The sequence below is a fragment of the Meles meles genome, chromosome X, assembly GCF_922984935.1.
Source record: "Meles meles chromosome X, mMelMel3.1 paternal haplotype, whole genome shotgun sequence".
Classification (NCBI taxonomy): Eukaryota; Metazoa; Chordata; class Mammalia; order Carnivora; family Mustelidae; genus Meles; species Meles meles.
The window spans coordinates 47,749,890-47,776,202 of record NC_060087.1 but is presented as its reverse complement, the minus strand read 5'-3'; the positions used below and the strand labels follow the sequence as shown (position 1 = coordinate 47,776,202).

Genomic DNA, 26,313 nt, shown 5'->3' with positions numbered 1-26,313 from the left:
TCTCGCTATCTCTGTCTCTCTCAAATAAATAAGTAAAATCTTTTTTTTAAAAAAAGGAATGAGAGAAGATATTTGCAAAAGTCTTATCAGATAGAGGGCTAGTATCCAAAATCTATAAAGAACTTACAAAACTCGACACCCAAAAAAACCCATAAAAAATCCAGTCAAGAAATGAGCAAAAGATATAAACAGACATTTCTCCAAAGAAGACATAAAAATGGCCAACTGAAACATGAAAAATTGCTCCACATCATTTAAAATCAAGGAAATAAATAAATAAAATCTACAATGAGATACTAATTCACACCAGTCAGAATGACTAAAACTAACAATTCAGGAAACAACAGGTGTTGGTGAGAATGTGGAGAAATGGGAACCCTCTTACACTGTTGGTGGGAATGCAAACTGGAAAACAGTATGGAGTCTCGTTAGGAAGTTAATAGAGCTACCCTACAACCCAGCAACTGCACTTCTAAGTATTTATCCAAAGTATACAAACATAGTGATTTGAAGGGGCATATGCGCCCCAATGTTTATAGCAGCAGTGTCCAAAATAGCCAAACTACGGAAGGAGCCCAGATGTCCATCCATAGATGAATGGATAAAGAAGACGGATATTACTCAGCCATCAGAAAGAATGAAATATTGCTATTTGCAATAATGTGTATGGAATTAGAGGATATTATTCTAAGTAAAATATGTCAGTCAGAGAAAGATAAATATCACACAATTTCACTCATATGTGGAATTTAAGAAATGAAACAGATGAACATAGAAGAAAGAAGAAAAAAGAAAATAAGATGAAAACAGAAATGGCAACAAACCATAAGAGATTCTTAACTATAGGAAAAAAACTGAGGGTTGCTGGAGGGGAGGTGGGGGTGGGGTGGGGTAACTTGGTATAGAGCATTAAGGAGGGCACTTGATGTAATGAGCACTGTGTATTATATGCAACTGATGTATCACTAAACTACCTCGGAAACTAATACACTATATGTTAATTAAATTGATTTTAAACTTAAAAATTAAAAATGCAACTGCCATATGATCCCATAATTCCACTACTGGGTATTTACCCAAGGAAAATGAGAACAGTAATCCAAAAACATATATGCACCCTTATGTTTATTGCAGCATTATTTACAATGGCCAAGATATAGAAGCAATCTAAGTATCTATCAATAGGTGAACACATAAGAATGATGTGGTATATATGCACAATGGAATATCACACAGCCACAAAAAAAGATGAGATTGTGCCATTTGGGACAGCATGGATGGACCTAGAGAGTACTATGCTAAGTGAAATAAGTCAAAGACAAATACCATGATTCCATTCATAAGTGGAATCAAAAAATGAATAAACAAAAAGCACAATCAGACCTATAAATACAGAGAACAAACTGATGGTTTCCAGAGGGGAAGGAGTTGGAGTCAGGCAAAATGGGTGAAGGGGAGTGGGGTATACAGACTTCTAGTTATGGAATGAATAAGTCAGGGGAATAAAAGGCACAGCAGAAGGAATACAGTCAGGGTGCCTGAGTGTCTCAGTCTATTAAGCATCCAATGCTTGATCTTGACTCACATCTTGATGTCATGGTCATGACTTCAAGGCCCAGACTGGGCTCTGCACTGCGCATGGAGTTACTTTTAAAAAAATAAAAAGAGGAGTCAAGATGGCAGAGGAGTAGCAGACTGAGATGACAACAGGTCGCAGGAGTTCAGCTAGATAGTTATCAAACCAGTACTAACACCTACAAACCCAACAAGATCGAAGAGAAGAGAAGATCGAAAGGGAGAAGCACAGCAATTCTAGTAACAGAAAATCGACAACTTTCTGAAAGGTAGGACGTGCAGAGAAGTGAATCCGAAGTGAAGGGAAGATAGACCACAGGAGGAGGGGCCAGCTCCTGGCAAGCGGCAGAGCAACGGAGCACAAAATTTGAACTTTTAAAAGTCTGCTCCACTGAGGGACATAACTCCAGAGGCCAAGCGTTTGTGGAGCCCTCGCGGGGACAGTGTGGTCTCAGGTCCTGCAGGGTCACAGAAGGATGCAGGGTGTCTGAGTATAGCAGAGCTCACAGGTATCAGAGCAGGGAAGCTGGCTACAGAGACGGAGCTGAGGAGTGAGCTCTCATCTCAGGGTTACCTTAAACTGTGACCCTCAGCACAGTTGGACCACTGCTCTTTGGGGAGGGACTCCACAAGTGGGTTTCCACCTTCCTTCTCTGGACGTAGGAATCTGCTGGGTTTGGAGACTCCAAACGGGGCTGTGTGCCAGAGACAGAAACGCTCAGTCACAAGCCGGGTGAGCTTGGAGCGTGACCAGAGACTAGGGAGACAGGAGTGATTGCGTGTTTTTCTCTGAGGGTGTACTGAGGAGTAGGGCCCCAATCTCTCAGCTCCTCCAGGCCGGAAATTGGGAGGCCGCCATTTTCATTCCCTTCTTCCGGAACTCTACGGAAAGCAAAAAGCATTCAGGGAACAAAAGCTCCTGAGAATGAACCCAAGTGGATTGCTTAGCCCGGCTGCTGTCAAGGGCAGCACAATTCTGCCTCAGGCAAAGACATCTGAGAATCACTACAACGGGCCCCTCCCCAGAAGATCAGCAAGAACATCCAGGTAAGTCCAAGCTCACTGATCAAGGAGAACAGCGGAATTCCAGAGAAGGAAAAAGCAAAGCATGGAATTCATGGCTTTCTCCCCATGATTCTTTAGCCTTGCAAAGTTAATTAAATTTTTTTCTTATTCTAATTTTTTAAAATTTTTCTCTTTCCTCTTGTAATGTTTTTTTTAAAGATTTTATTTATTTATTTGACAGACAGAGATCACAAGTAGGTAGAGAGGCAGGCAGAGAGAGAGAGGAGGAAGCAGGCTCCCCGCTGAGCAGAGAGCCTGATGCGGGGCTCAATCCCAGGACCCTGGGACCATGACCTGAGAAGAAGGCAGAGGCTTTAACCCACTGAGCCACCCGGGCGCCCCCCTCTTGTAATGTTTTTTAACTAGTTTATCTTAATCTTAACAATACCTTTCTAAAACAAATCTTTTTAAACCTTCATTATTATAGTAATATTAATCCTTCATCATATCTATATTTTTTGTATACATATAGGTTTTTTTCCTTCTAAAAATTTTTTGGGATACAGTTTCTTCTAATGGATCAAAATATACTATAAATCACCACCAAAAAAAAAAAAAAGAAGAAGAAGAACAAGAAGCAGTACGGAATGCTAGGGGCCTAATCAATATAGACATTGGTAATATGTCAGATCTAGACTTCAGATGACAATTCTCATTTAGCTGGGCTTGAAAAAAGCATGGAAGATATTAGAGAAACCCTGTCTGGAGAAATAAAAGAACTAAGATCTAAAATCTAACCAAGCTGAAGTAAAAAAAAAAAAGCTATTAATGGGTTGCAATTAAAAATTGAAGCTCTTACTGCTAGGGTAAATGAGGCAGAAGAGAAAATTAGTGATATAGAAGACCAAATGACAGAGAATAAAGAAGCTGAGCAAAAGAGAAACAAACAACTACTGGACCACGAAGGGAGAATTTGAGAGATAAGTGATACCATAAGATGAAACAATATTAGAATAATTGGGATTCCAGAAGAAGAAAAGAGAGAGGGGGGAGCAGAAGGTATATTGGAGTGAATTATTAGAGAGAATTTCCCTAATATGGCAAAGGGAACAAGAATCAAAATCCAGGAGGCGCAGAGAACCCCCTCAAAATCAGTAAGAATAGGTCCACACCCCGCCATCTAATAGTAAAACTTACAAGTCTTAGTGACAAAGAGAAAATCCTGAAAGGAGCCCGGGACAAGAAGTCTGTAACCTACAATGGTAAAAATATTAGATTGGCAGCAGATTTATCCACAGAGACCTGGCGGGCCAGAAAGAACAGGCATGATATATTCAGAGCACTAAATGAGAAAAACATGCAGCCAAGAATACTAGATCCAGCTAAGCTATCATTGAAAATAGAGGGAGAAATATAAAGCTTCCAGGACAAACAAAAGCTAAAAGAATTTGTAAACACCAAACCAGTTCTACAGGAAATATTGAAAGGGGTCCTCTAAGCAAAGAGAGATCTTAAAAGTAGTAGACCAGAAAGGAGTAGAGACAATGTACAGGAACAGTCACCTTACAGGCAATACAATAGCACTAAATTCATATCTCTTAATAGTTACCCAGAATGTAAATGGGCTAAATACCCCCAATCAAAAGACACAGGGTATCAGAATGGATAAAAAAACAAAACCCATCAATACGCTGTCTACAACTACCTCATTTTAGACCCAAAGACACCTCCAGATGTAAACTCAGAGGGTTGAAAACAATTTACCATGCTAATAATGGACATCAAAAGAAAGCTGGGGTGGTAATCCTTAGATCAATTAGATTTTAAGCCAAAGACTATAATAAGAGATGAGGAAGGACACTATATCATATGCAAAGGGTCTGCCCAACAAGAAGATCTAACAAGTTTAAATATCTATGCCCCTAACATAGGAGCAACCAACTATATAAACCACTTAATAACAGAATAAAAGAAACACATCAACAATAATACAATAATAGTAGGGGACTTTAACACCCCCCTCACTGAAATGGACAGATCATCCAAGCAAAAGATCAACAAGGAAATCAAGGCCTTAAATGACATGCTGGACCAGATGGGCATCACAGATATATTCAGAACATTCCATCCCAAAGCCCCAGAATACATATTCTTCTCTAGGGCACATGGAACATTCTCCACAATAGATCACATCCTGGGTCACATATCAGGTCTCAACTGGTACCAAAAGATTGGGATCAATCCCTGCATATGTTCAGACCACAATGCTCTGAACCTAGAACTCAATCACAAGAGGAAAGTTGGAAAGAACCCAAACACATGGAAGCTAAAGAACATCCTACTAAAGAATGAACAGGTCAACCAGGAAATTAAAGAAGAATTGAAAAAATTCATGGAAACAAATGATAATGAAAATACAATGGTTCAAAACCTGTGGGACACAGCAAAGGCAGTCCTGAGAGGAAAATATATAGCAATACAAGCCTTTCTCAAGAAACAAGAAAGGTCTCAAATACACAACCTAACCCTACACCTAAAGGAGCTGGAGAAAGAAGAGCAAAGAAAGCCTAAACCCAGCAGGAAGAGAAATAATAATGATCAGAGCAGAAATCAATGAAATAGAAACAAACGAACAAAAAAAAAAAAAGTAGAACAGGGGCACCTGGGTGGCTCAGTGGGTTAAAGCCTCTGCTTTCCACTCAGGTCACGATCCCAGAGTCCTGGGATTGAGACCCGCATCGGGCTCTCTGCTCAGCCGGGAGCCTGCTTCCTCCTCTCTCTCTCTGCCTGCTTCTCTGCCTACTTGTGATCTCCCTCTGTCAAATAAATAAATAAAATCTTTAAAAAGAAAAAGTAGAACAAGTCCATGAAACTAGGAGCTGGTTCTTTGAAAGAATTAATAAGACTGATAAACCCCTGGCCAGACTTATCCAAAAGAAAAGAGAAATTACCCAAAGAAATAAAATCATGAATGAAAAGAGGAGAGATAGGGGTGCCTGGGTGGCACAGTGGGTTAAAGCCTTGGCCTTCAGCTCAGGTCATGATCCCGGGGTCCTGGGATCGAGCCCCCACATCAGGCTCTCTGCTCAGCAGGGAGCTTGCCTCCCCCTTCTCTCTCTGCCTGCCTCCCTGCCTACTTGTGATCTCTGTCTGTCAAATAAATAAAATCTTGAAAAAAAAGAACATTAAAAAAAAGAAAAGAGGAGAGATCACAACCAACACAAAAGAAATACAAACAATTATAAGAACACATTAGGAGCAACTATACACTAATAAATTTGACAATCTAGAAGAAATGGATGCATTCCTAGAGATGTATAAACTACCAAAACTGAACCAGGAAGAAACAGAAAACCTGAACAGACCCACAAACAGTAAGGAGATTGAAGCAGTCATCATAAATCTCCAAACAGGGGACACCTGGGTGGCTCAGTGGGTTAAAGCCTCTGCCATTGGCTCAGGTCATGATCCCAGGGTCCTTGGATCGAGCCCTGCATCGGGCTCTCTGCTCAGCGGGGAGTCTGCTTCCCTTCCTCTCTCTCTGCCTGCCTCTCTGCCTACTTGTGATCTCTGTCTGTCAAATAAATAAATAAAATCTTTAAAAAGAATCTCCAAACAAACAAGAGCCCAGGGCCAGACAGCTTCGCAGGGGAATGCTACCAAACATTTAAAGAAGAATTAATTCCAATTCTCCTGAAACTGTTCCAAAATATAGAAATGGAAGGAAAACTTCCAAACTCATTTTATGAGACCAGCATTACCTTGATCCCAAAACCAGACAAAGACCCCATCAAAAAGGAGAATGACAGACCAATATCCTTGATGAACACAGATGCAAAAATTCTCACCAAAATACTAGCCAATAGGATCCAACAGTACATTAAAAGGATTATTCACCACGACCAAGTGGGATTTATTCCAGGGCTGCAAGGTTGGTTGAACATCCACAAATCAATCAATGTGATACAATGCATTAATAAAAGAAAGAACAAGAACCATATGATACTCTCAATAGATTCTGAAAAAGCATTTGACAAAGTACAGCATCCTTTCCTGATCAAAACTCTTCAAAGTGTAGGGATAGAGGGCACATACCTCAAGATCATCAAAACCATCTATAAAAAAACCCACAGCAATTATCATTCTCAAAGGAGAAAAACTGAGAGCTTTTCCACTAAGGTCAGGAACATGGTAGGGATGTCCATTATCACCACTGCTATTCAACATAGTACTAGAAGTCCTGGCCTCAGCAATCAGACAACAAAAAGAAATCAAAGGCATTGAAATTGGCAAAGAAGAAGTCAAACTATCACTCTTTGCAGATGATATGATACTATATGTGGAAAACCCAAAAGACTCCACTCCAAATCTGCTAGAACTTATATAGGAATTCAGTAAAGTGTCAGGATATAAAATCAATGCACAGAAATCAGTTGCATTTCTATAAACCAACAACAAGATAGAAGAAAGAGAAATTAAGGAGTCAATCCCATTTACAATTGCACCCAAAACCCTAAAATACCTAGGTTTAAACCTAACTCAAGAGGCAAAGAATCTGTACTCATAAAACTATAAGGTACTCATGAAAGAAATTGAGGAAGACACAAAGAAAGGGAAAAACATTCCATGCTCATGGATTAAAAGAACAAATACTGTTAAAATGTGTATGCTACCTAAAGTAATCTACACATTTAATGCAATCCCTATCAAAATCCCATCCATTTCTTTCTTTTTTCTTTTTTTAAAGAATTTATTTATTTATTTGACAGACAGAGATTACAAGTAGGCAGAGAGGCAGGCAGAGAGAAAGGAGGAAACAAGCTCCCTGCTGAGCAGAGAGCCTGATGCGGGGCTCGATCCCAGGACCCTGGGATCATGACCTGAGCCGAAGGCAGAGGTTTTAACCCACTGAGCCACCCAGGCGCCCGCATCCATTTTTTTCAAAGAAATGGAACAAATAATCCTAAAATTTATATGGAACCAGAAAAGACCTTGAATAGCCAGAGGAATGTTGAAAAGAAAGCCAAAGTTGGTGGCATCACAATCCCAGACTTCAAGCTCTATTACAAAGCTGTCGTCATCAAGACACTATGGTACTGGCACAAAAACAGACAGATAGATAAATGGAACAGAATAGAGAGGCCAGAAATGGACCCTCAACTCTATGGTTGACTAATCGTTGACAAAGCAGGAAAGAATGTCCAATGGGAAAAAGACAGTCTCTTCAATAAATGGTGTTGTGAAAATTGGACAACCACATGCAGAAGAATGAAACTGGACCATTTCCTTACACCACACACCAAAATAGACTCAAAATGGATGAAAGTCCTCAATGTGAGAAAGGAATCCATCCAAATCCTTGAGGAGAACACAGGCAGCAACCTCTTTGACCTCAGCCACAGCAACTTCTTCCTAGGTACATCGCCAAAGGCAAGGGAAGCAAGGGCAAAAATGAACTATTGGGACCTCATCAAGATCAAAAGCTTTTGCACAGCAAAGGAAACAGTCAACAAAACCAAATAACAACTGACAGAATGGGAGAAGATATTTTCTTTTTTTTATTTTTTTAAATTTTTTATTTATTTCTTATTTTTTTATAAACATATAATGTATTTTTATCCACAGGGGTACAGGTCTGTGAATCGCCAGGTTTACATACTTCACAGCACTCTCCATAGCACATACCCTCCCCAATGTCCATAACTCCCCTCCCCCTCTCCCAAGCCCCCTCCCCCCAGCAACCCTTGGTTTGTTTTGTGAGATTAAGAGTCACTTATGGTTTGTCTCCCTCCCAATCCCATCTCGTTTCCTTTATTCTTCTCCTATCCCCCTAACCCCCCACGTTGCATCTCCACGTCCTCATATCAGGGAGATCATATGATAGTTGTCCTTCTCTGATTGACTTATTTCACTAAGCATGATACCCTCTAGTTCCATCCACGTCGTCGCAAATGGCAAGATTTCATTTCTTTTGATGGCTGCATAGTATTCCATTGTGTGTATATATATGACATCTTCTTTATCCATTCATCTGTTGATGGACATCTAGGTTCTTTCCATAGTTTGGCTATTTGTAGACATTGCTGCTATAAACATTCGGGTGCACGTGCCCCTTCGGATCACTACGTTTGTATCTTTAGGGTAAATACCCAGTAGTGCAATTGCTGGGTCATAGGGTAGTTCTATTTTCAACATTTTGAGGAACCTCCATGCTGTTTTCCAGAGTGGTTGCACCAGCTTGCATTCCCACCAACAGTGTAGGAGGGTTCCCCTTTCTCCGCATCCTCGCCAGCATCTGTCATTTCCTGACTTGTTAATTTTAGCCATTCTGACTGGTGTGAGGTGATACCTCATTGTGGTTTTGATTTGTATTTCCCTGATGCCGAGTGATGTGGAGCACTTTTTCATGTGTCTGTTGGCCATCTGGATGTCTTCTTTGCAGAAATGTCTATTCATGTCCTCTGCCCATTTCTTGATTGGATTGTTTGTTCTTTGGGTGTTGAGTTTGCTAAGTTCTTTATAGATTTTGGACACTAGCCCTTTATCTGATATGTCATTTGCAAATATCGGGAGAAGATATTTTCAATGGACATATCAAATAAAGGGCTAGTATCCAAAATCTAGAAAGAACTTATCAAACTCAACATCCAAAGAACAAATAATCCAATCAAGAAATGGGCAGAGGACTTAAACAGACATTTTTGCAAAGAAGAAATCCAAATGGCCAACAGACATTGAAAAAGTGTTCAACATCACTTGGCATCAGGGAAGTACAAATCAAAACCACAGTGAGATACCACCTCACACCTGTCAGAATGGCTAAAATTAACAAGTCGGGAAATGACAGATGCTGGTGAGGATGCAGAGAAAGGGGAACCCTCCTACACTATTGGTGGGAATGCAAGCTGGTGCAACCACTCTGGAAAACAGCATGGACGTTCCTCAAAAAGTTGAAAATAGAGCTACCGTATGACCCAGCAGTACTGGGTATTTACCCTAAATATACAAATGTTGTGATCAAAACGGGCATGTGCACCCAAATGTTTATAGCAGCAATGTTTACAATAGCCAAACTATGGAAAGAACCTAGATGTCCATCAACAGATGAATGGATAAAGAAGTTGTGGTATAGATATACAATGGAATACTACACAGCCATCAAAAGAAATGAAATCTTGCCATTTGCATCGACGTGGATGGAACTAGAGGGTATTATGCTTATCGATATAAGTCAATCAGAGAAAGACAATTATATGATCTCTCTGATATGAAGAATTTGAGAGGCAAAGTGAGGGGTTTGGGGGGTAGGGAAGGAAAAAAAATGAAACAAGATGGAATTGGGAGGGAGACAAACCATAAGAGACTCTTAATCTCACAATACAAACTGAGGGTTGCAGGGCCGTGGGGGAGAGGTGAGGGTGGTTGGGTTATGGACATTGGGGAGGGTATGTGCTATGGTGAGTGCTGTGAAGTGTGTAAGCCTGACGATTCACAGACCTATACCCCTGGGGCAAATAATACATTATGTGTTAATAAAAAATTTTAAATATATAAAAGGAAAAGAAAAAGGAATATAGTCAATGATATTGTTACAGCAATGTAATGGGGGAGAGGGTAGCTATCTATACTTGTGGTGAACATAGCATAATGTATAAAGTTGTTAAATTACCAAGTTGTATACCTGAAACTAATGTAACATTGTGTGTCAACTATACTCAAAAAATGAGGGGGGGAAGGAATACTATTGATTTTTACAAGTTGGTTTGGTACCTCACGAAATTTTTTTAAAATTCTAATAGTATGTCTGTTGAATCTGTTGGTTTTATTTATTCTCTTCCAATCCTTACACAACTTACTTCTTTTGCTCCCATTATAGTATTGACAACGACTTCCAGTTCTATGTTAAACAGTAGTGGGTGAGAGTAAGTATCTAGTCTTATCCTCAGTCTTGAAGGAAATTCATCTTAAGTTTCTTCATTTAGTATAAAATATGGTGTAATGTTTTGGTATGTAACCTTAAATTTAACCAAGTTAAATTTGCCTTCTGTGGTGCCTGGCTGTCTCAGTTGGTAGAACATGTGACTTGATCTGAGGGTCTTGAGTTCAAGCCCCAAGTTGGGCATAGAGTTTACTTAAAGGAAAAAAAATTTTTGCCTTCTATTCCCAGTTTTTAATCACAAGTGGGAATGTAACATACTTATTCTACATTAATTGAGATAATCATATGAGTGTTCTCCTTTAGTCTGTTAATGTGGCAAACTACAATGATAGATTTTCTGAGGTTGAATGAATTCTCTTTACATTCTTGGAATAAACTCGATCAATGTATATGATGTATTATATAACATAATGTTCAATGCAATTAGCTAATATTTTATTTAGGATCTGTGCATCAATTCATAATTGAAATGAGCCTATAATTTTCTTTTCTTTTATTATCCCTGTCTAGTTTTAGACTCAAAGTTTGAAGATTGTACTAAACTAATAAAATGAGCTGGGCAGATTTCTCTCCTTTTCTATTTTCTGGAATAACTTGTATAAGAAGAAAAGTAACTATTCCTTGTGAGTCTGGCACAGTACACCTGTAAACTTATCTGGGCCTGGATTTGGCGGGGGAAGGGATGATGTCCTTGCATATCATTTCAGTTTCATTAATAGTTAGTGCTCTATTCAAGTTCTTTACTTCTTGCTATTCCATTTTTGTCATTTTTTATTTTTCTAGGAATAAAATTTTATCAACATTTTCTAATTATTTCTGCCAAGTTCCTAATAGTCAGGTTTCTGGCTTGACATCCTAGTGCCTTCATAGACAGGGGGGCACTAAAGGAGTAGCATGTCTATCATTTGGGGCCAGAGGAAGTTTGGCTACCTTTGTACTTCCAGCAAAGCAAGGATTTGTGTGATTCTCTGTTGCTTTGGAAATTCGTGATTGTATATGAATGTGTGCACTTTTGTAAGTGTGTGTGTTTACACATGATGCTCTAGTGTGTTTCTATTTATATGAAAATAGACCAAAAGAAAACAATTTTTCAAAGGGAAATTAGCGATGATTCTATGTGTAGCTATTTTTCTGTGTTTATTTGTGTGTGTCCCTGAGCTGTGAAGGGGTAATTCCATGGGTCTCTCAGTGTCTCTGTGTATGTCTGCATCTCTGCCAGTGTTGATTCATTCTGTGTGTTTTTCAATGTCTCAGAGTATCTGCAGCTATGAGGGTTCGTGATTCTATGTACATCTTTATGTCTCTGCAAAAGTCTCTGTCTCTAAGTGTGTTGTGGGGGGGAGAGATTCTGTATGCATCTCTGTTTCACTGTAGAAGTATATGCATGGCGTGCACATGTTATGTGGCAAGTTCAGACTCTCCAAGTCTGGAAGAAACATTACAACAGGAAATGCTCTGGATTCCAGCTTCCGGATGGAATTTCACTCAGAAAAATACCCCTTCCTGGTCTTCCCAATAACTGCAGCATTCTTTGTCTTTTTTCAAGAGGCTGGGTGGAAGGGGTTTATGCTAACCTTGACCTCAGAGGCCTTGTCTTTCAGGAGGATTTGGCAGAGCCATGAAATTCCACACCCTGCCACTTGCCTCTTGCCAGGCCTACTTCTTCCTCCTAAAGCCTTTTATAGCTCCACGTTATCTACCAGACCAATTCTGATCCAAACTGTCCAGAGAGGCTTAGGGAAAACACAAGGAGATGAGGAGAAAAAATAGTAAGATTTTTTGGAGTAAATATATAAATAAAGATTAGATTTGGGAGGAGAAGAACAGTTAAAGGAATGATAATAGGAGATAAAGAGACAGAGACAAAGAAATAGGGCCTGAAAGGTGGGAGCAAATAGTCAGAAATGGAGATAAATAAATAAGAATGGGGACAGAGAGATGGAGTAGGCAGGATGGAAAAAGAGGGACAAATGGGGCAGGAATGTAGGGGGAGAGAGAGAGAGAGAGAGATGAGATCAGAGAGGCAGTTACATAAAAGATGAGGACTGAGAGGAACACAGAGATGATAACAGCCAGGTATATGGGAAGTGGGTGTTTGGATTAGATAAACAAAGACAGAAAGAGATAGGGTTAAAGATGAATAGAGAGGTTGATGATGTAGCAGTTGACATTTTTTGAGAATTTGTTATGTTTGTTATGTTTGAGGCATGGCCCTACAAACTGTGCATGTGTTATTTAATTCTCACAGTAATGCCATGAAGCAGGTACCCTATTTCACAGATGAGGATACTGAGGCACAGCAAGTCAGAGGCATAACTAAAATTTGAATCCAAACAATCTAGCACCAGTGACTGTATTCCTGACTACTCTGTCAGTGATGAAGAGAGACAGAGGAACGGGGAGCTGGGGACAGGAATGCAAACAGAAACAGATAAAACCTGCATAGGGACAGAGAGATGGAGACAAGAGATAGGCACATGAGGAGAGCAACCCAATAAGAGAGATGGTAAGAGATAGAAAAGGGGTGATAGCGAGATGAGGAGAGAGTCATATAGGGAAACAATGGCAAAAAGACCAACATAAAGGGGTAAGAGAGACAGAGACAAAGAGTATAAATGTTACAGGAGGGAGGGGAGATGAAAGAATGGAACAGAAAGGTGAGAATAGAGAAAGATAGGTGGGGAAGAGAGACAGATGAATGCAGCAGTACAAACAGGAAGAGGAGAACTGGGAAACAACCAGAGAGAAGTAGGGACAGAGTGATGGAGACAGAAGGGCAGACAGTAAGGAGTAAGACAGTAAGTAAGACAGAAAGGCAGACAGAGGCCAAGAAGACAAAGGAAACTCAAAGAGAAATAGGAAGGACAGGAGTTCTGGAACACACAGAAATTCAGAAACTGATGAGGTCGAGCAATGTGGTATTATAAGCACGGAGACTCAGACCAAGCTGAGAACTGTAAGTTAGATAAGAACAGGATGGAGACAAGGCAATCCTCAACATGTACAATAAAAAAAAAAGAAAGAAAAATGAGCAAGATGAGGAAAGAGAATAGGAGAAACAGGAAAGAGAAACCACCAGGGAGATGTAAACAGAGAGACAAGAGAAAGCAAAATGTAGACAGAGATAGGGGTGTCTGAGAGGTGGCCAACAGTGATGCTGAACTTGGTGGGGGGGAGCAGTAAAAAATAAGAAAGAAATAGAGACAAAGATAAAGTCATCTTGATCCAACAACTTACAAGTCTCTTGGATATATCAGGGCTGGCACTGGGCACTGTGGTGCCCATTAGACTATGAGTTTAGGAAGGCAAGGCCCTGGTCTTTCTAATTCACTACTGTATCTTCTACCCAAAATATAGTCCCACTCATAGCGGGGACTAGTGTTTTTTAAGCATTAGGTCCCAGAGAAAATGTACATGCATTGCATGGATTTTGTCATTGAATCCTTATAGCCCTGATGTAGTAGGTATTATTATCATCATTCCCAATTTACAGATAGGGAAACTGAGACTCAGAGTGATGAGTAACTTGACCAAGGTCACAGAGAGGAACTAGGAGTGAAGCCCAAGCCAGATCCAATGGCAAAGGTATTTCAGGAGCCAAGGATGAAGATGAATCTTTCCCTGACCATGCACTTGAAGTACAAATAAATTCTAGTCTGCCTGATTCCAAGGTCTACACATTTGACCACCATGACACACTGCTTCAGTGAAGACTTGCTGACACTGATGGAAGCCTGCTGAGCCAAGGTGCACATGTTCTGACTCCTCACCCTCTGTAGCTCCCTCCATCCAGTGAAGAAGGCTAACCTGGCTATCTCAGAGAAACTTGAAAAAGTCCTGTGAGTGGCAGTAATAAACTGTGGAAGAACCCCAGCCTGGGGCAATCAGAGACTGCTTCCTGGAGGAGGAGGTAGTTCGAAGAGACCAGAGGGAGATTTACACAGAAGTCAGTGAAGGTTCAGGACCCCTTATTTGCACAGGTCCCTTTTAAGGCCCTGCTTAACAATCAGTGAAAAATCAAAGAGTACTAAGGATTTGTTACTCTGCAAGAAAATTAAAATGCCCTAACATCTTATAGCTCATACATGAAGGAAACCAGACAGAAGTTTTCCCAAATTTGACAAGTCCTAAAAAATGTACTTTATTGTGAAGCTGAAACTTTTCTAAACTATCAGTAGTAGTTTATTTCTATCGACAATAGTTTATAGTTAAACTACCACAGTAGTTTATTTCTATCTACCTATATTTAGTAGTTTATTTCTATCCACCATGCTATTAAGAAAGTCTAATATTTTTATTCTTTCTGTAGAAAATGGCCTTACCTCATGCTTCAATGACAAAATAGAAGCCATTGAACATCAGGAATGATTACTGAGCCCTCATCTTCCCACTGCCAAGTCTCTAAACCTCCCAGTAACTGTGTTCATTCTTGTCTTATACCTACTAGCTATAATGAGGGACCTGAAGACCTCTCCTCCTCTTGCCTCAGATCCCAACCCCTCCTTTCCCTTTCTCATCTGCATCTTTGTCCTCTCCCTCTCTACTGGATCATTCCCGACAGCAAACAAGCACAGTCTAGTGTCTCCTATCTTTTTTTTTTAAGATTTTATTTATTTATCTGACAGAGAGAGAGAGAGAGATCACAAGTAGACAGAGAAGCAGGCAGAGAGAGAGGGGGAAGCAGGCTCCCCACTGAGTGGAGAACCCGATGTGGGGCTTGATCCCAGGACCCTGAGATCATGACCTGAGCTAAAGGCAGTGGCTTAACCCACTGAGCCACCCAGGTGCCCCTAGTGTCTCCTATCTTTAAAAAAAATATTCTTTGACCCTCCTCCTACCATCACCTTATCTGTCTGGGCTCTGTTCCCATTCACAGCCAAGTTTCTCAGTGGAATTGCCTATACATCTAGCTCTAATTCAATGGGGATGAGGGTGGTGTTCTGTTCCCTCTGATCTCAGGGAGGGTCCTGTAACAAACTACACTCTCACCAGCACTCTATACAATTATTACTGTTTGTTAAATTATTTTATTTTTCATTACATACTTTATATATTTTAGAATCTACATATATAGACAGCTTGAATAAATAATAAATATCTGTGTACCCATCACCTAGCTTGAAAACCAGATCATTTTCAATGACAAAACCCCCTGGGTAACCCTCCCTAGTTACATTTCTTTCTCTTCCCTGAGGTAACCACTGTTCTGAATTTTTCATTTTTCATTCTTTGCTTTTCTGTATAGTTTTATAACATACAACTGTATCCATATATTGCATAATTTTTCATGTTTTTCAACTTTATATAAACATATTCTTCTATGGCTTTTTTGAATCAGCATTAAGTTTTCTGAATTACATTCATGTTGATATTTGTAGCTAGAGTCCATTCATTTTTTTTCTTTATAGTAGTCCATCATATAAATATGTCTGAACTTATTCATCCCATGCTCATTTCCATTTCTTGCTATTACTAACAGGCTTTGGTGAATATTCTTGTAGTGTCTTCCAGTACCTACGTGCAAGGATTTCTCCAAGGAAGCAATGCTCATATTTTTTTCCTCTCAGGACTTCCTTTACATTCTAAAAAAAATCACTGCAAGATAAATAAATCTTTAAAAAAAAATAAAGGGGGGGTGGAGCCTGGGTGACTCAGTAGGTTAAGCACCTGGCTCTTGATTTTGGCTCAGGTCATGATCTCATGGTCATGAGATTGAGGCCCCACCCCATACATAGGTCCTGAGTCTGCTTGAGGTTCTCTCTCTCTCTGCTCCTCCCACATACTTGCACAGGCTCTCTCTCTCTCAAATAAATAAATAACCTTTTTTTAAAAAAAATCACTGCAGGACCTCAAAGAGCTTTCACAAATGTAATATTAGTTCAGACTTGCAGCATTAGAAATTAAAACTACAAAAGTTTCAATGTATTAATTTTTAAATAACAACAATAAATCCATCTTTTCAAATAAATAACATATTTTATGAAAAATAACTATTTTCCAAAACAAAAATAATTCAGTGAAAAGAGTGGCATTGTTTTATGTTTTTGCACATCTCTTTATGTTATGGCTTAATAGAATACAGCTGGATTCTCACATCTGGTCTGCATTCAATCTGTTGTGTTATCTAGAAAACTCCACTCTACAATCTTGAGAGAATGAGAGTAAAGAAGCAAATAACACCTTACTAGCATTATGGTTTTGGCTCCCTGCCCCTCACCTCTGCCCCCAGGATAACCCAGACCACACAGGGAGAACCACTGCTCTAGGATATATACCTAAAAAGTCTGGGTCATAGAGTATCTGCATCACTGAACTTTACTAGAAAACATCCAGCTTCTTCTAGAGTGGTTGTATCAATTTACACTCTTACCAATGGTGTATCCATTCCCTCTTCATCCATTCTGGTGTTCACCCTTACCACTCCACCAAAACTGCTATCAAGGTCACTACCAATACCCAAGTTGCCATATCCAATGGACCCTTTTCAATCTCAACTTGGTTGACTTCTCAGTACTCTTTTTAAAAATCTCCAACACAACCTAGTAATGGCCCCATCTCTTTATCTCTTTCTCAGGCTCCTTACCATCTCCTGCTCCTTTCCTCAATCTCTAAAGTTGAAATTCCTTGGAGCTCAGTCAAGGATCCTCCTCCTTTCTCTTTCCTCTCTTTCACACTCACCTCTTCTCTCGTGGCTGTTAATACCATCTCTATAGTGACAACTCTGATTTATATCTGAAACTCGAACCTCTCCCTTGGGATGTATATACCATTACCTGGTTTGACCTCTCCACTTGATTATCTTAAGGGAGTGTAGAATTGAACCCTTGGTCTGGTCTTCCCCCCTGAAAACCTGTTCTTCTTTCTGTCTTCCTCATCTCAATGAATGACCTAGCCCACATCAGATCCATGGAAGGCATCAAAGATGCCTCCCTCTCCCTCCCTTCCTCAAGCCACCACACCAACGCCTTTCGGTTCTAAATATCTCCCAAATCTATCTACATCTCTCCATCTCCACAGCTACCACATTAGTCCACTTGCCATTATCTCTGACTGCAGTAGGTTTCTAATCTTGTCCACCTCCAATCCAATCCGCAGCAGCCAGAGTACTTCTTTTAAATCATACCACCTCGATCCCAAATTAAAAACCTTTCAATGTAGGGTATTTGAGCATTTGAGAGATGTGAATTATCTACAAAAAAGTTACTATTTCATCATGGCCCATGGTATGTGCTCAAAACAACATTCATCAAATGAGCAGAGATCTGAAGAACAAATGAAGTAGAATTGGGGAAATGTGGGGTTTTATACAGAGGCAACAGCATACACAAAGACTCAGAAACTAGAAAGACTAAAGAATGGTCAAAGACTTTCAACTTAGCCTTAAGAATGAAGTTCGGAGAGGTAGGCAGGCATCAAATAAATCATCAAGGGTGTAGCTTAATCTTCCTTGTTGAAGAAGGTAGGCTTCCTTTTGAGCCAGTGGGGACTCATTGAAGGGTTCTAAACATGACAGTGATAGGGGTTGGTTTACCTTTTGAAAAGATCACACTGCCTACAGTGTAGAGAAAGGATTCCAGGGAGCAGTACTGAAACGGGGAGACCATGACAGTATTGCAGTTTAGACATGGCGCTGACTAGTGTCATGTCAGCAGAAATGAAGAGACTGCATAAATAAATCTGGAAGATATTTGGGAAGTAAAAATGACAAGATTTGGTGATTGCATGGGGGTGGAGGAGAGAGAAGAGTCAGGGGGTATAACTCAGGTTTCTGCTTTGACTAGAGTCATTCACAAAAGAAATATATAAAGAAAGACAAACAGGTTGGGAGGAGGATGCCTTGATGTGGCAAAAAACTGAGGTTTTAGGTGTTTCCTGAGTGCTGTCCTTTCACAGCACAGTTTCTGGAGTGGACAGCTAGATAGAGCTGTCTAATAACCAGTTGAATGTGTGGGTCAGGAGAAATATCTGGAATTGAGGTATCAGTTTGGGGGTCATCAGCAAAGAGATGATAATTGAAGCCACGGGAGCAAATGTAATAATTGAAGGAAAGAGCACAGAGAGAGGAGAGAAGAGAGCTCAGGCCAAATCCCCAAGGAGCACACCATGTAAGGGTTGGACAAAGAGGAGTCTGGAAAGTAAAGAGGAATTTGAACAAGGCAGTAGAAGAAAAATGTGAGTGTGGTGTCATGGAAGTGGTTTAAGAAGGAAGGAGTGGTCACAAGTGCCAGATACTACCAAGAAGTCAAGTAGGATAACCTCTGAAAAGATTGTATTAGATTTTGTGAGGTAGGCTGTGGCAGACCTTGATGAGAGAGCACTATTAGGCAAGAAGTGGAGGCAGATTGGAGTGGGTTGAAAGATAAATGGGAAGTGGGAAAATGAAGAGAGTTAAGTGTAGGCAACTCTTTTGAGAAGCTTATGGAGAGGAGAAGGTGGTGGTTGGAGAGGAAGAATTTCTAGCAATTGTTTACATGTTTTCCAATGGAAAAGACCAACAGGAATATGTTTAGATGATGATGGGAAGAAGCAAGGACTCTGTAGGTTTGGTGGCAAGAAGTCCAGAATTTCCTTTCAGTGACTTCTGTTTACTCTGTGAAATAGGAGGTCGAGTCATCTGCTGAGGCTTGGGGGCAGATGGAAAAGCTGGGGGTTTGAGGAGAATGGGAGGTTTGAAAGGGCCTCTGTGGAGCATGCGGGAAAGAGCAGCCGAGGGACACAGTAGAGCTGTGGGTCAGTACTGAGGACCTTGTAGATGCTGGGGACCATGAGTCTATAGTGGCACGAATCTGTGAAACTGAATAGTTTTCTCCAGCACTGTTTAGCTGCCTTTGCGCAGGCATGGAAAAAGCGGACAGTCAGACTGATCTAAGGTTGGGATGCTACCAGGCAGATGCAGTGATTCTGAGAACTGAGGCTTTTGGAAAAAGTGTAACCAAATTAAGGACCATAAGGTCTGGTCTGAGCAGAGTGAAGTGTATCAAAGACAAGTCCTCAAAACAAAAAGGCAACCCACGGAATGGGAGAAGATATTTGCAAATGACAGTACAGACAAAAGGTTGATATCCAGGATCTACAAAGAACTCCTCAAACTCAACACACGCAAAACAGATAATCATATCAAAAAATGGGCAGAAGATATGAACAGACACTTCTCCAATGAAGACATACAAATGGCTATCAGACACATGAAAAAATGTTCATCATCACTAGCCATCAGGGAGATTCAAATTAAAACCACATTGAGATATCACCTTACACCAGTTAGAATGGCCAAAATTAGCAAGACAGGAAACAACAAGTGTCAAGAGGATGTGGAGAAAGGAGAACCCTCTTCCACTGTTGGTGGGAATGCAAGTTGGTACAGCCACTCTGGAGAACAGTGTGGAGATTCCTCAAGAAATTAAAAATAGAGCTTCTCTATGACCCTGCAATTGCACTGCTGGGTATTTACCCCAAAGATACAGATGTAGTGAAAAGAAGAGCCATCTGTACCCCAATGTTTATTGCAGCAATGGCCACGGTCGCCAAACTGGAAAGAACCAAGATGCCCTTCAATGGATGAATGGATAAGGAAGATGTGGTCCATATACACGATGGAGTATTATGTCTCCATCAGAAAGGATGAATACCCAACTTTTGTAGCAACATGGATGGGACTGGAGGAGATTATGCTGAGTGAAATAAGTCAAGCAGAGAGAGCCAAATATCATATGGTTTTACTTATTTGTGGAGCATAACAAAGAACATGGAGGACATGGGGAGATGGAGAGGAGAAGGGAGTTGAGGGAAAGTGGAAGGGGAGATGAACCATGAGAGACTATGGACTCTGAAAAACAACCTGAGGGTTTTGAAGGGGCGGGGTGGGGGGAGGTTGGGGAAACAAGGTGATGGGTAATAGGGAGGGCACTTATTGCATGGAGCACTGGATGTGGTGCAAAAACAATGAATACTGTTACGCTGAAAATTAAAAAAAATAAAATAAATAAATTAGAGTTAAAAAAAAAAAAAAAAGACAAGTCCTCTATGAGCCAACCACTAGGGAGATTCTGGAACCTGTGGAAAGGTTTCTGGAAAAGAGATTGAAGGACGAGCAGACAGAGGAAGACCTGAGAAAGGAATAGAAAGACAGATTAGGGGTTTGAGCCCAGAGACTTGCCTGTGGGACCGCGGACGGATGGGGAACGAAAGCTGAGGGGAATGTTTAAGGAGAAGGCGGGCTTTTGAGGGCGGTCACAGGGAGAAGTGAGGCGGGTCCGAGTCAGGGGGCGGAGCCAGGAGCAAATCCCGGGCGAGGGGGCGGGGCCAGGGTAACTGGGTCCCAGCGCCGCTGTGGCTGCGGCTGCTTCTGCGAAGGCTCCCGCCTCCCCACCCCCCTTCTCCATCTCCTTCCTGCCCGCCGCGGTGGAGACCTAGGCCGAAGCTGTTACCCTGCCCCCGCGGCTGAAGCATCGTCCAGAGGGATTGGCTGAGGGCGAGCCCCGCAGCCCAAGCGCGCGACGCACACGCGCGCCCCCAGCCAGCGCCATCCTCTCCTCCCTCCCTCCCCTGCCCTGCCCTCCCTTCCCCTCCCCTCCGCCCGCCAGCCTCCGCTGCGGCGGGAGGAAGAACCCTTTCCGACCAGTCAGAAGAGCCCAGATCGATTCCCATTCGGGGAGAAAGAGACCCCGCACACCGAACAGACCGACCGCTCGCCCCGGAGCCACGGAAGTGGCTTGCCTCTTAAGAGAGAGCCCGCGCCGAGCGCAGCCCCCCGACCTCACCCAGCCGCTGCCGCATAGACAGCGCTCCTCAGCGGGCCCCCGGCCCCGCCGAGCCCAATCCCTGCGCAGGGCCCGGGCCGGCGATGCCTGGCACGGCAGCGGCGGTGGCCGCGGCTGCTGCTGGTACTGCCACTGCTGCCACCGCTGCTGGCCCGGGCCCGGGCCGGGGGCTTGAATCTCCGCAGTGGGGCTGAGCCCGCAGCCCCGCCCCCCGAGCCTGAGGCCGCTGCTCCGCCGGGCGCCGGGCCTCCTCCGCCCGCGCCTCCGCCCCAGGAGCTGGAGCCAAGCGGGGAGCCCGGGCCCCGCGCCCAGGCCCGGACCATGCATGGCCACCGAGCCCTGGGGGGCGCCGGGCCTTCTGAGCCCGAACACCCAACCACGAACGCCCCCAGCGCCGCTCCTCCGGTCAGTGCAGACACGGATCCTGGAACCTCCGAGCCCGGACTGCCGGTGCTTAGGGGCTCAGGCTCCGCTCTCGGCGGCCCCCTGGATCCCCAGTTTGCCGGACCCTCGGACGCCAGCCTGGGCGCTGCTCCAGGCCCCCGGGTCTTACCCTGCGGCCCCAGCCCACAGCACCACCGGGCCCTGCGCTTCTCCTACCACCTGGAGGGCTCACAGCCCCGGCCTGGTGAGTGATCGAGAGAGCATGGGAGCCGGGGCCATGGGCCTGGTACTGGGAGCGGGGTCTTGTTCTCCGGCCCTTTAAGCCCCGCCTCGGAGCCGGCCCGCTCACCCTGGCCCTTCGAGTCTTCTCAACCCCCACCCCCTTCCCTCGCTCTTCTTCCGTCCAGTCCTTTCTGCCTCTGTCCGCGGTCTCCTCTCTCTGTCCCTTTGCCCCCCTCAATCCTCCCCACCCTCTTCTTATCTATCTGCTGAGACTAATGGGAGAGGGAGCACTCCAAGAAAAACGGTCAGAATTGCAAGGCAGTAAGGGGAATTTGGTAGGGGGAACAGAGTTTGGGAAAATAGGAGAAAAGGAGTCTCCCATTTGCTAAGCGCCTACATTGTGCCAGGCACTGGGCTGGGTGCTTTATACGGGCTCTCATTTCATCTTCAAGAACCTCCTGTGAAGTACCATTAGCCCCATTGTGTAGGGTAGGAAACCGAAGCCCAGAGAAGTTAAGTAACTTGCCCAAGTTCCCACAGCTAGAATAGAGCCAGGATTCAAAACCAGATGTATTTGAGTCCAACGTCTGTGGTCTTTCTCTTTCCCCAAACTGAGACTGGAGACCATGAAAGTAATGCCAAGCCTTCTGCTTATGTGATTTTCTCCTCTACTGTTCAGCAGCTCTGGAGTATGAGTGGAAAAAAAAAAAGAGGGATGGTGGATTGATCCAAGGTTGGGGTTTTGCCAGGGTGTGTGTGGCAGGAGGACAAGGGAAGAAGGGAGTAGAAGGTGCTGATGAACGAGATAGGTGGAGGGAGGTGAGCCTTGGGGGTCAAACTGGAGGAAAGGGCTAGAAGGACTGATAGGTAAGGAGACAGCAGAGGGGGTTGGGGGCAGCAGCCAGTTGTAGTAGGGCTGTAGACCTGTGGGGCTGCAAGGATGGTTGTAAAAAGAAATCAGGATGCTTGAACTTGAATTTGCAGAGGTGGAGCCACTCTAGGTCGGGCTGGGGCCACAGACTACTGCCTGGAGAGGCATTCGCACTGCACAGACTTGAGTGTCTGAGGTGTCCAGCAGGGCCACCTCCATCTGGGGACATCCCATGTGAACCTGAGCCCAGGAGCCGCAGAGAAAGAGCAGTGTATTTCTGGTCTGCCTTCCACTGGGCAACACTGACAGAGCTGTTGAGCCCCTGCCCCCCTGCCCCCCCGCAGGGCTCACATCCCCTGGCTCCATAGGGACTGTGGTCAAGCACAGTTAGCAGTAAATGAAATATAAAGCACTGGCAAGATGTACCCCTTACTGCTTTTGTGACCTTGAGCTAGTCATGGAACCTCTGGGAGTTCCCAGGGGCTCCCTCAGTGTGGGCTGGAGATATCCAGCTGACAAGAGGCCTTTAACACCCTGCCCTGCATGTTGCTCCTGCTGGCTTTCCAAACACCCCTTGACAGACACTGTGTGGAGCAGGCTACTTGCCCGCCCTACTGTAGCACCTTCTTTCAAATCCCAAAACATGCCACAATGTCTCCCACCTCAGGGTCTTTGCGTTTGCTTTTCCCTCTGCCTGGCAGCTCTTCCCCCTGCACCCTACCTGGCTTATTCCTCATCTTTCAGGTCTCAGCTCCGATGTCACCTCCTCCAAGAGACCTTCCCTGACCACTTTGGTGCGGGGGGTCTGGGGGGGGGACACTTGTGAGTCTCCGTCACAGTTTCCACCCTTGCCCTTAGTACAGTCTGAAATTATCTTATTGTATGTATCCACTTGCTTACTGCTCATCTTTCTCCACTAGAATGTGAACTCTGTGAGGGCAAGGGGATTGTATCTGTTTTGTTCACTCTTGTGTCCCCCCAGTGAGTAGAGCACTGCCTAGCATATAGTAGGTGCTTAATAAATCCTCACTGAACAAATGCCTGAACAGATATGAAGGGAATACATAGTAGGCCCTCAGTAACTACTGCCTAAGAGAAGGACAGCAAAATTCCTGCCCTCCAGATGCTCTTGGTCTGAGTCAGTAACTGGGTGGTGTCTTGACCCCTGGTCTCTAGCCTCTGATTGATACTGCCACTGCTCCCACCTCATGGTGGTGATTCCAAGTTGTCTTCCCACTCCACCAAACCTGACAAATTACCAATCACAATACCCATCCTGAACTACTCCCTTCATCCTGAACTACTCCTTTCCTCCCCAAAAGAGCAAAACAAAGTTTCCAAGATTCTTTTTGGCAATCAAGTCCCTGTGTCTGTAATTGGTGGCTGTCTTTTATATATAAATATAAATAGCTGATATAGATAGATGATAGATAGATAGTTAGATAGATTCTCCAAATGGGGATTAGGAGTAAGAAGAGTGTTAAGGAAAGACCTGGCTTCCCAACCAACCATTCCTAGCTGACTCACTATGTGACCCTGGGTGAGTGACTTCCCTTCTCTGAGCCTTGATTTCCTCATCTAGAGAATGCCTTGAGGGGTCTATGAGATACTGATGAGAAGCCTGCAGAATAAAATAAATTTTTTAAAAAATAAGGGGAAAACCTTCTGAAGAGAAGGCGGAGGAATTACTCAGGCCCTGGCAAAGCAGGCGCTGGGCCATGTGATTCACAGCAGCATGGGGTGTGAGAGGCCTGCCTCCCCCACTGCCAAGCTGGCCCAGGTTTAGGCACAAGTGACTTGCTTCTCTCTCCACAGAACTTGCCTATAATTGGCCCAAAGAGGGCAGGGTTGGTGGTTGTAGGGTGTGTGTCTGTGTGTGTGAGGGAGAAAGAGAAACAGACAGACAGAAAGAGAGAGAGAGAGAAAGAGAGAGAGTCCTCTCAATTAAAGGGTTGAAACATTTTAGTCCACGTGCTAAGATTTCTGTGTGCCTGCCCACTTCCTCCCTCAGACTGCTGAGGCTTATATTGAATCACCACCCTTAGGGACCAGTGGCCCAACCTGGTGGGGGGGGGGGGGGCTTAAAAATAATACGGTTGATGCTTGAACAATGGGGGAGTTAGGGTTATGAGCCCCCATGCCCCTACTTGCACAATCAAAAATCTGTGTATAACTTTTGACTTCCCCAAAACATAATTACCTAATAGCCTACCTTTGACCAGAATCCTTACCAATAACATAAACAGTCAAATAACAAATCATTTTGTGTACTATATACTTAATTCTTAAAGTAAGCTAGAGAAAAAAAAATGTTATCAAGAAATCAAAAGGAAGAGAAGGGGCGCCTGGGCTTAGTCAGTTAAGCATCTGACTCTTGATTTTACCTCCGGTCATGATCTCAGAGTGGTGAGATTGAGCCCCACATGGGCTGTGTGCTCAGTGAAGAGTCTGCTTGGGATTCTCTCTCTCCCTCTGGCCTTCCTCCGACTTGCACACACACTCTCCCCCTCTCTCTGTGTCTCTAAAACAAATAAATAAACCTTAAAAAAAGAAACAATCATAAGAAATACATTTATGGTACTATACTATATTTATTGAAAAAAATCCACATATAAGTGTACCCATGCAGTTCATACCATGTTGTTCAAAGGTCCACTGTAGTTATATCTTATCCACGTGAAAAACCTTCAGTTTCTTCAAAGCGCTTTCTCTTTGCCTGATTTCTGGTAGGGGGAGAGGGCAATTGTTTTTACACCAGTTTTCCAGGTTATTTAAACCTGGAAAGATGCCAGAGAGGGCTTTCAGAGAGTCAGAAAGGAGTCCCCAGCCTAGGTTTGCTCATAGAGATTTGAGGGAAACCCTACCCTATTCCTCAGTTTTGAGGCCTAGAATATCCTTCTGAATGCTAGGTGGGTAGTAGCTTGGGACCCGTCTTAGTCAAAAATAGTTGCATCTAATATAAGAGTCTTTTCATGGGTAGTGGGAGAACTAAGCCAATTGAGGGGGAGCAGCAATAGGGCTGACTCCCCTCTAATTTGGAGCCTAGGACATCATCAGAGACTCCAAGAGTTAGAATGGGAGCCAGAAAGGGCCCTGGACACCATCTAGTTCTGGGTTTCCCAAACTGGGTGAACATCAGAATCCCCTGTTGACTCTGAAAAAATAAATGTGATTCCCAGACCACCTCAGAGCTCCAGAATCTTGGGATTGCAATCCAGGAATCTATTTTTAAAGCTTCCCAGGTGATTCTGATGCACAGCCCAGAGTGGGAACTGATTTTTCGCTGGGGTAGTGGAGGCTCAGAGAGGCAGCTCATTTATGGTCCTATGGTGAATCAACATGATTAGAGCCAGGAAGATGTGTAGGCCTCCCCTCTGAGGCCCTCTCCTTAGGACCCTATGTGGGCCTACCTCCTTCCCTCCCAACCCCAAAGGAAGGCAGGGGATCTAAGCTAAAGGGAGTGAGTCAACCCCTCACTCACATATGCACAAACACCGGCTGCCTCAGTTTACCATCTATGCCTAACTCTAGTGAGTGGCTGAGATTTGCATTTCAAG

General features: G+C 43.3%; 1 protein-coding gene across 3 annotated transcripts in view; it reads left to right on the top strand.

Moving 5' to 3' along the window:
- The first annotated feature begins 21,001 nt into the window (after window positions 1-21,001).
- The window catches only part of FGD1 (FYVE, RhoGEF and PH domain containing 1), a 43,856-nt gene continuing 38,544 nt past the window's right edge, over window positions 21,002-26,313 (top strand). For 2 of the 3 annotated variants that reach the window (XM_045995421.1, XM_045995420.1), the window contains exon 1: window positions 21,002-21,907. In XM_045995421.1, coding sequence (XP_045851377.1) covers window positions 21,601-21,907 — 307 coding nt within the window. In that variant the 5' untranslated portion in view covers window positions 21,002-21,600. The remainder of the gene's footprint in view (window positions 21,908-26,313) is intronic. The other variant, XM_045995422.1, reaches the window with a different exon arrangement.